The sequence below is a fragment of the Solanum lycopersicum genome, chromosome 7 (genome assembly GCF_036512215.1).
Source record: "Solanum lycopersicum chromosome 7, SLM_r2.1".
NCBI lineage: Eukaryota > Viridiplantae > Streptophyta > Magnoliopsida > Solanales > Solanaceae > Solanum > Solanum lycopersicum.
In genome coordinates this window covers 47,456,113-47,466,903 of record NC_090806.1, presented here as the reverse complement: position 1 = coordinate 47,466,903, position 10,791 = coordinate 47,456,113, and the positions used below count along the sequence as shown (strand labels likewise).

At 41.4% G+C, this 10,791-nt stretch overlaps 1 protein-coding gene across 1 annotated transcript; it reads left to right on the top strand.

The window, feature by feature from the left end:
• The first annotated feature begins 1,104 nt into the window (after nt 1-1,104).
• On the top strand, nt 1,105-4,162 carry LOC101262435 (uncharacterized). Its single transcript, XM_004243911.2, has 3 exons — nt 1,105-1,165; nt 3,015-3,052; nt 3,485-4,162. The coding sequence occupies exons 1-3, from the start codon at nt 1,105-1,107 to the stop codon at nt 4,160-4,162; spliced, it is 777 nt and encodes a 258-aa protein (XP_004243959.2).
• The last annotated feature ends 6,629 nt before the right edge of the window (nt 4,163-10,791 follow it).

Sequence of the window (10,791 nt, the reverse complement as noted above, 5' to 3'; positions counted from 1 at the left end):
TGCAATAGATGAGGAGGAGGTTTGATGTTAGTGATGAGCACGCCACATAATTGAGAGGTTATTTGGCTAATATCACACAAAAGTTGGATGTGCATGCGATCTCGATCAAGAATCTTGAGTTACAAATGATCCAATTTTCTACTATTGTGAACCCACGTCAACAGGGTACTCTTCCTAGAAATACCATTCAAAATCCAAAAATGATGGACATTGCATGACAGTTACTACTTGAGGGGTTAAGCAAACAAATGATCCACCTATGCTCTCTCTAGTAGAAGATGAGGTGAGAAAATATGATGAGGTAGTGGAAACTAGTGGTGAATTAGTGGACAAAGCGGTGAAAGAAGCAGAGGTACCCCAAAAAGTGATCCGCATTCCTAGACCACCACCACCATTTCCTAAGAGATTGGTGAAGAAGACTGAGGATGGTAAATACCAGCATTTTATCACTATGATGAAATAGTTTTCCATCAATGTACTTTGATAGATGTTCTAGAACAAATGCCAGTTATGCCAAGTTCATGAAGGATATGGTTACAAATAAGAGATCGGTAAGTTTTGAGGATGATGACCGAATGCAGCATTGTAGTGTTATTGCTACAAGATCTCTTGTGCAAAAGAAATAAGATACGGGCTCTTTCACTATTCCACGTACCATCGGTTTGTTACACTTTGCTAAAACACTATGTGATCTTAGTGCAAGCATAAATATCATGCCTCTCTCCATTTATAAGAAATTAGGTTTGGGTGAACTAAAGCCTACTGTGATGCAGTTATTGATGGCCGGATACTCCATGATGTGCTCCTAAAGGTGGAGTCAATCATATTTCCAGCCGCTTTTGTGATTCTTGACTGTGAGATGGATTTTGAGATGCCTATTATTCTTGGGAGGTCGTTCCTTGCTACTGTTCGCGTCTTGATTGATATGGAAAAATGACAGATGAAGTTTAGGTTGAACAATGAAGAAGCAACTTTCAACATTTGTAGGTCCATGAAGCACAGTGCTAAGCTACAAGTGTTATCTGCTATATCCTACAAGGTTGAAAGTACGCTGAGGTACAAATCAAAAAGTGCCTTGGTTTTGAGGCACTAGCGGCAGTGATCATGAATTTTGAGAGTGATGGTATCGAAGAGTACGGGTCGTTGGTTGTGGCACTTGAACAAGGTGAATTTCGGTCCAAACCAAAGAAATTGAAGTTAGATATGAAGCATAGAGAGTCTCCACCCACGAAACCATCGATTGAGGAGGCCCAAAATTAAAGCTTAAGGCTCTACCACCTCATCGGAGGTATGTATTCTTGGGAAGAGATGACACTTTGCTGGTAATCATTGCATCAGATTTGAATATGCAACTAGTAGAGTATTTTTTGGAAGTTTTAAAGAGGTTCAAACGAGCCATTGGGTGGACTATTGAGGACATTATTGGGATTTCACCCGGTATTTGTTCACACAAAATCCAACTCATGCCTGATCACAAGCCAAGTATTGAGCACCAGTGACGGTTGAATCCACTTATGCAAGAGATAGTGAAGAAGGAGATCATTAAGTGGTTATATGCCGGAGTCATATATCCTATTGCAGATAGTAGTTGGGTAATGCCTTGTTCAGTGTGTGCCCAAAAGGGGGGGGGAATAACAGTAGTGCCTAATGAGAGTAATGAGCTTGTTCCATTGAGGCCAGTGACTGGATGGAGAGTTTGTATGGATTACCGGAAATTGAATGCATGGACTGAGAAGGACCATTTCCCTATGCCCTTCATGGACCACATGTTATATAGACTTGCAGGAAAAGGATGGTACTATTTTATTAATGATTATTAGGGTTACAATCAAATCTATATTACACCGGAGGATCAAGAGAAGACCACTTTTATTTGCCCCTATGGGAAGTTTGCATTCAAGAGGATGCCTTTTGGGTTGTGTAATTCACCAGCTACTTTTCAGACATGTATGATGTCAATATTCTCTGATATGGTGTAGGACTCTATTGAGGTGTTTATAAATGATTTTTTAGTTGTTGGAGACTCTTTTGATCATTGATAGAGTCACTTGACCGAGGTTCTCAAAAGATGTGACAATTGCAACTTTGTTCTAAATTGAGAAAACTGTCACTTCATGGTGAAAGAAGGTATGGTATTGGACCATCGCATCTCAGAGAAGGGGATAGAGGTTGATCGAGCAAAATTTAAGTTTATAGAGAGACTTCCTCCACCCATCTCTGTGAAAGGTGGGAGAATTGTTTTGGGATATGCAGGCTTCTACCGAAGGTTTATTAAGGATTTCTCAAAAATTTCACATCCTCTTTGCAAGTTACTTGAGAAAGAATGTAAATTCTATTTTGATGAATTCTGTCTGAAGGCATTTGGAGAGTTGAAGGAGAAGTTGGTGTCTGCCCATAATTCTCTCCCTAGATTGGAGTAAGCCATTTGAGGTAATGTGTGATGCTAGCGGGGTTGCTCTTGGTGTGGTATTGGGACAAAGAAGGTATAAAATCCTTCACCCATCTATTATGCTAGTAAGGCCTTAAATGAAGCACAAAAGAACTACACTGTGACTGAATAAAGGCTCATTGTGGTGGTATTTGCTTTCGAAAAAATTCGCTCATATTTGCTTGGCACGAGAGTTATAGTGCATACTAACCATTCCGCTTTGAGGTATTTGATGGAAAAGAAGGATGTGAAGCTAAGGTTGATTATATGGGTGCTACTACTGCAAGAGTTTGATTCTGAGGTGAAAGATAGAAAAGGGACTAAAAATTAAGTTGTCGATCACTTGTCCAGATTAGAGGATGAAGCTATGCGAGAGTTGGGTGAAAAGGCTAAAATTGATGATACCTTCCCTGATGAGCATGTATTAGCCGCTTCTCATGCTTGATTCCATGGTTTGCTTATTTTGCAAATCATTTGGCTAGTGATATAGTCCAATCAGACTTGTCCTTCCATCTGAGGAAAAAATTCATGCATGATGTGAAAAATTTCTTTTGGGATGAGCCTTACTTATACTGGAGTTGTGCAGGTGGGCTTATTCGCCGTTGTATGCCGGAAGTTGAGATGGTAAGTGTTTGGAGACATGCCACTCCTCGCCTGTGGGTAGGCATCATAGTGGTATCATGACAGCCCAAAGATTTTGCAGTGTGGGTACTATTGTCCAACCATCCACCAAGATGCTCATGAGTTTGCCAAGCCATGTGATAGGTGCCAAAGAGATAGATGAATTTCGAAGAGGCAAAAGCTCCCTTTTAAATCTTATGCTAGTAATTGAGTTGTTTGATGTATGCGACATTGATTTTATGGGCCCGTTTATGAGTTCCCATGGGATGAAATATATTCTTGTGGCGCTAGATTATGTCAAAATGGGTGGAAGCCATAGCACTTGCCAAAAATGAAGGGGAGAGTGTCACCGCGTTCTTGAAAAAGAACATCTTCTCCAAATTTGGCACACCTAGGGACATTATTAGTGATGGGTGATCTCACTTTTGCAACAAGTTATTCAAAGGGTTATTGGAGAAATATGGGGTTCGCCACAATATAGAAAGTCCGTACCATCCACAGACTAGTGGGCAAGTTGAGGTGTCCAACAGAGAAATCAAGCAGATCCTGTCAAAAATAGTGAATGCTAATAGAACGGATTGGTCAAAGAGGTTTGATGATGCTCTTTGGGCCTACCGGAATGCATACAAGACCCCCATAGGTATGTCTCCATACCAACTTGTATATGGGAAGGCTTGTCACTTGCCGGTTGAGTTAAAGCACAAGGGTATGTGGGCGACAAAGAAACTGAAGATGGATTGGTATGAAGCAGTGGAAAAGAGACTTAACGGGTTGAATGAGCTTGATGAGTTTTGCCTAAAACCATATGAAAGCTCAACCATCTACAAAGTGAAGATGAAGAACTACCATGACCAAAAGATTGAGAAGCGAGAATTTGCGGTTGGGTACTTGCTGCTTCTTTTAAACTCCAGGCTACGCTTGTTTTTGAGCAAACTCAAGTCCAAGTGGACTGGGCCAATCCTTGTTACTAAAGTGTTCCCACATGGATCAGTTGAGTCGGAGAACAAGAAGGGTGCAAACTTCACTTTCAATAGGCAAAGAATCAAGATCTACTTAGGGCATGCGGAGAGTGTTCATGAAGTGGTTGACGCATATCACCCTGATGAAGTCTGAGTAATCAAGGATCTTTCGTTGTGCCACGACTTTAAATCAAGATCTTCTTGGGAGGCAACCCAAAGTGTATCCTCTAACCAACAATAGGTTTTTTTTCTTTTCTTTTTAGGAACATTTGTATTCTATTGTTTTGTTTTTATTTTATCCATTCTCATGTGATATTTTTTTAGTGTGTTGGCTAGAGAGTAGCTTAGGGTTCGTGTCTCAAAACTGTCTAGAAAAACACAAAAAAATAGCTTAATGGGTGTTCAATATACAGGGACCAAACCCAAGAATTTTGCAGAAATTGATCTGGTGAACAGATCTACGGACCAAACAGTGGGTCGTCGTTCAATCGATGTAATGTCGATGGTGTCCCTAGATCCTAGGTATGTCTTAAACTTTGGTCTAAATCTATGCACAATCAACGCCCCAGTTGAAGGTCCATCGACTTACCTATGGACCGTCGACGAGGTACTGTTAGCTCAAAAAAAAACAATGACCCGACCGGAACCTACCTGCTACATTAAAATTAAACCATTCACTTACATTCCCACATATTTTAAAATTCCCTCCCTACCGTTTCCCTCCCTTTATTCCCTTCATTCTCCATTAACTCCCATAACTACGCCCTTCCATTTTCTTACAAGACCCCCACAACCCTGAAACTCCCAGTAATCCCAAAGCCCTAACCTCCCCAGTTTGTACTCCATTTCCTTTGTTTTCTCCGGTCTGTATTCGAAGGAGGGAACGTGGGTTGATTGTTGAGAAGATCACCCACTCCATCAATCCACTACTGATCAGGTATTTCAATTCACTTAGCTTAATGAATTCTCGTTCATTTTCTATTGAAAAAAGCCAAAATTGTATGTGGGTCTTGAATTAGGGACAAATATGCTTGTTAAAATTGTTAAACTTTGGTTCTATGTCCCTTAGAATGATAGAAACTTAATGGGTTGGGGGTGAAATCTATGCCAATTCAATATGATTGTTGATTTTCCGACTTAGGACTTGATAGTCTCATAGAATCCGTGATCAAAATTTGCAAAATTGAAGCCATAAGGATTACAAAGTGGTCTTATACTTGTTTTTATTTGTTGGGTGAACTTGTGATGTGCTTAAAGTTGTCCATATGTAGGTTTAAAACCCAAGTCCTAAATCCTATTTCTGACAATAGGACGAGACCCCGTCCACGGCCCATCTGTTGATTGACGGATCGTCGATGGCTGAACTCTAAATATGCTTAACTTTGGAACGATGGAAGTGGACTATAGTCCGTTGATTGATCGATGATCCGTTCTGCACACGTCCGTCATTTATAACTGCAACTATGAGTCCTGAGAAATTCTAAATTATTCTAAGTGTCAAACGATGGAAGTGGGCTACGGTTTGTTGATTAATAGATAGGTTGTTTTGCACGTCCCTCGTTTCTAACTGAGAGGTCTATGGAGTTTAGACTTCTAAAATCTGCTAAGTGTCCATCGACAGACACTATCTACAGACCATCGATTAATTAATGGGCTGTCGATAAGGCCTGACTCCCAATACTATAATTTTGCACTTGCGTGGGCCTAGTATATCCACGTTCTATTTTGATCATTTTGCTTGTGTAGTTTTATTGCATTAATACTATCAATTTGCTTTTTAGGTACTTATGGCCCCGAAACAAGGCCTCGTTTATTCAAGGGGTAGATCCACGTCTGTGGCACTTTCCCGACGGTTGATTGGTATGTCCATGATAAGTAGGATCCGGAATACGTGCCCCCTGGTACCCGAACCTCTACACCACTGCTAAAGACACTCGGGTCACCCCCAAGAATGTGCTGTCCGGCGTAGTCACTACCTCCAACTCTGATGAGGTACGTACAATGAACGGCATACCGTTTGGGTCTGCCTTGAGTTATGAGGGAGCATTTGGCTCTGAGAAGGCTTCAGGTTCAGAGTCGGCCCACTCTACGGGGTCGAATGAGACCACTTCGTCCATTTTAGGATCACTGGGAGCCACTCTCCCAAATGTGTTTGCCCGCCATGCCTTGTCTGATGAGGCTCAAAGTTCGGAGTCTGCTCCATCACTCCAGCCTGAGATCCCTGCAGCAGTTTCCGATGAGCCAAACCGGTGGTGAGTAGATGGTCAGTACCTAGGTCTACAGGGATGCAAAGATGTTTAATGATAAGGGGGTGATGACTCGGTTGGTGACAGTCTAGCGGCAAGTTCTTACAACTATCCTGCACACCGTTCCTGAGGTGCGTGGATTATTTACCCGCCACAGGCTTGAATAGATGGCGAGGAGTGTGGTGTCCTACAATGATGAGATTGAACGAAAGTTCTACGCATCGTACGTGGCAACACTCAGAGGTTCTTTGGATAGGCAGTTGATACCAGCCAAACACGACCCACTCACAACGGTTATCGTTAGAGGATGCCGGGTAGATATTTCTCCCACTACCATCCTCCTCTTTCTGTACATAGTGCCCACTGATCCCACGTGGGATCCCCTTACTCCAGAGTTCAATTACAGATGGGGCTTGGTCAAGAGTGGCTAATTTCAGAGGACCCAAGAGAAGAGTGAGTCCACCAAAAGGTGGCTTGCATAGTATTTGTCCGTTGACAGTAAGGGAGCAGACTGGGTGTTAGACCCCAGTGGCCTTATTAAGAAGGCCAACCTCACCTTTGCAGCCAAGTTTTTGTGGTTGTTAGTCCAACACCTCCTATCCCTCACAGCAGTAGATAACATCCTTACTTGGGACAGAGCGGTCATAGTTGCAGCACTGGTAGCCGGGTTTGAGATCAACTTCCCAAATTTATTGATATATGTGATACATTATAGGGCTTTTAAGTCCTCTACCACTTACCCGTTTACCTATATGATTTTTCAGCTACGCTGGGATGCTAGTGTGCCCATGTGGCATTGTGATGTCCTTCGTACTCCTACTAGGACAGTGGATATCGATATCATCAGGGATGAGGCCAATATGGAAGCACCCCGACGTGGACCTAGAGTTGATTTGCAGCCTTTGAGTGAGAAATTAGCAGATATAATGGAGTTAGACCAAGAGGTTGATCCTGCCATTTTAGAGATGACTGATACTACCCCGGCCGAGTCTTCCCCTGGCACTATTAGGGTACCTAAATTCCTCCCAATGTACGCCATCATTACCAGCACTGGTCCCGATTGCTAGGGTCCGGAATCTAGAGGCCCAGATGGCTACTTGGCTACATCATATCTAGCCTTGAATGCAGAAACCTATTGCGGAGGCTGAGGACCAAATTGAGAAAAAAGTGGCTCAGTAGACAGAGATAATGATTCAGGCGGTCCACCAAGGCCTCAATGCATTTGAGTTGTGAGTTCTTGCACGCCCAGCCCCCACCATTGATCTGACTACTCTTCAAGAAGTTTTGCCAAGTTTGCGGGCATATGCTGATAGCATATTGGAGATGAGGTGTCCCGAGCTCGAGACTGCACTAGTTGAGCTTGCAGAGGACACAGTGTTTTTTGCACTATTCACTGCTCCCACTAAACTGCTGCCTGAGCCACGTGAGTGTGACATGAGGCACCGTTCCAGCCATACCATTGAGTTAGATGAGGCACGTTCTAGAAAGAATAAGTAGACAGATCTTAAGGCTGCAAGGAGAGCCTCTTTTGTTGATGAGGAGACCCGTCAGATAAGGGGTTCGAGAGTTGGTTGTTGGGGCTCCTAGCTCCAGATTGGAGGTTGTTGAGAATAGCACCACTAAGGGTGTGTATACTACTGTGGTCACTGTTGAGGGTGTCCCTACTGAGGGTACAGGTTTCGGAAAACTAGACCCGCCTGCTTGTTGATCTTCGGCGCTATGAGCCTCGGGTTTGCTTCACCTACCACCTTGTCTTTTTATTTATTATGAATTGGGTACAATTGCATATTTTTTTGTTGGGGGTGGGTTAAATGACAAGTGAGTGCTAGGGTGAAGTCTGAGTAGCCTAACTCACGATCCTCTCTTGGTAGTTTTCTTGCATTTGTTCTTTCGCCCCAAGATACTGATTACTTTACTATTGAACTGGCATGTGTCGTAACTTGTACAAAGTATGAAAGTGAAAAATTATGCATGATGGCTAAACATGAATGGTATCCCATTCTAAGAAAGTGCTTGCATGAATAGGTATAATGAATGTTAATGTGTTCGCTCTAATCATGACATAGAGATGCACCCACTGCATGACCCTCACTCTTAACACTCAAACTAGTTGACCGAGAACCTGATAGTGTAATGAGGGGTCAAGAGAGTGTGAGGAGATTTGATTGTTCCACTTTTGGTACCTACCTAGAATTTTCCCGGTTGGTCCTACAAAAGGAATCTGTGTTAGACAATTAGAAAAGGATCATAGGCCCTTGTTCAGATTAGCAAACATCTAGCCTAAAGAAAACTGAACTACATGAAATTGTAATCCATTTTTTATCAAACTATTTTGAGCCTATAATAGACCTTTCTTTTCTTGACGGACTCATCGTCCCTGGGTAAAATGTGTTGGCCCTGGTCCATCCTTGGACATGTGCACCTCAACTTAGGCCAAAATCATAAGTTGAGGGTTGCTAATGCAGAAACTGACCTCGTCTTGTCCCTGACCAACCTTGGATAACGTGTACAGCGACTCATGGCAAAGTCATAAGTTGAGGGTGGTTATTATGAGTGATGACCCGGAAAGTGGATATGAAAAGAGTAATGTGGAAAAGAAAAGGAATAGTGAACAAGAGAAGTGGCTCAGTCAAAATTGTCAATTGAATAAAAAAAGAGAAAAAGAGTGTTGAACAAAAAGATACGAGTCGCTTTCACAAAAGAGAAAGAAAGGAGAAAATAAGGCAAAGATGAAAAGAAAAAGTAGGACATAATAGATAATGAAAGAGGTAGGACGATTAGCCGTAATGTCAAGGAGGGAAACAAGTCGCTAAAATGTACCCATATATACCATACGTGACCCTGAGCCTACGTTATAAACCAAGAAAGTCCTATCGTGATCCTAAGAGTCTAATATGGTGAACTTAAGCAGTGAAAATAAGGGCAATTCTATGTCAACAAGTACCAACTAGGTGTGAATACGTTTTGAGCATGAGTGTTGAAAAATGATCATTATACTCAAAGTTTAAATCACTATGCGGAAAAGGAGGATATCTTTTGAAGTGAGGGCACTGGTTGCAATATCAAAAAGTTGGTACCTTGGCGAGAGACAAAAGAATAGAGGTGTAAGTCCATAGTGAGTCTGTGTCATTGTATGATCCACATGAGTAAGCCTATCAAGCCTAAGAGAAGAAACAGGCACTAAAGCAACGAAAAAGTTGGGATTGATAGCCATGTGATTGTGAAAGCTTAAAAGAGGAAACTTGTGTACAAAGTGTTGTATTGAGTCATAGTGAGTCGCTTGATGAGAAAAAACAATTTCAGTTGAGGTGTTGATGTACCGTGGTTTCACGGTACTTTCAATGTTTTTTCCTTAAGATTGTTGTGTGTCTAAAGCCTTTTTGTAGTAATTTTAATATGATTTTATCTTTGTTTTGCAGGAAAGGTGTTCAAAACTATAATGCAGAAGGCTGTGGAGATTTAGTGTAGAAGTGACCCACGAAGGCCATCGATGGCTCATCGTCTTATCGAAGGACCGTAGATGGTGTCCGTTGATATGAGGCTTAGGCATCTGGAAGCAACTAGGGGAATTTTGACCAAGTGTAGGGATACAGAAGGATCGACGATCCATCGATATATCAAAGGATTGTCCTAATAAATCGTCGATCTGATCAGAGAAATTCCTGTACCCGATGTTGAAGAAAAGCTAAGTACGGAACGACGAGATGCATCGACGTACCGTCGGTGAATCTATGGACTGTGATGTTGGTTCGTCAATTGGATCAGAGAAAATGCAAAGGTTAAAAAAAGATGTTTAGTCTGGACTTATTGAGGTAGTCGACGATCCATCTGTAGGGTCATCAATTGAAGCCGCGTTTTTTGGACAACTTTCCTTATTAGAATTCTTTTTAATTTAGGACAATGTTTTTATAAATAGGGTGTTAAACCCCATTTTTTGGGTTGGATTCTATTACTTTTGTCTTAGTTTTATTCTTGAAGATTTGTCTTTGCAAATTGGGCATTAATTCAAAATTCCAGATTTGGGTTTTAAGATAATTGTGTGATTTCAAGTTGAATTTCTAATTTTTCTCAAATTTGTCAAAGTAAGTTCATGATTTATTGTCTATCAACCTTGAATTATGTTATTCTAAGCATGGGTAACTAAATCCACAACTAGAATTGTGGGAACCATGGGTGATTAACAAAATAAATCGTAGCTTACTAAGAATTCTCAAATAGGTTATTGCATGCATCCATAATTCTTTCGTTTAGAATTGTTTTTAACGAGTGCACGTTTTAGAACTCTCCTTATTGCTACTTGTCGGACCAAAGGGGTAGTTATAGGAAAAGAACTATCGACATAGATTTACTGAGATACTATCTAATAGGCTAGTTTCGATTGGTGTGAAGTAATAAATAAGTCATATATCGAATATGATGCTTAATATGAAGTAAAGCTAAGAATTAGTTACTTAGACACACATAGTTGGACCAAGGTACGGGGTGAAATTCTCTAAATGTCGGACCAAGGATTTAGAGATACACAAATTATCACTTT

Excerpts from the sequence above, each read along its gene's own strand:
- LOC101262435 (XM_004243911.2), top strand. The coding sequence starts at position 1,105 with ATGAATTTTGAGAGTGATGGTATCGAAGAGTACGGGTCGTTGGTTGTG. Across the intron at positions 1,166-3,014 it reads GGTTGTGGCACTTGAACAAG|GTGGGCTTATTCGCCGTTGT; the intron begins GTGAATTTCGGT and ends GGAGTTGTGCAG. Across the intron at positions 3,053-3,484 it reads GTATGCCGGAAGTTGAGATG|TTATTCAAAGGGTTATTGGA; the intron begins GTAAGTGTTTGG and ends TTTTGCAACAAG.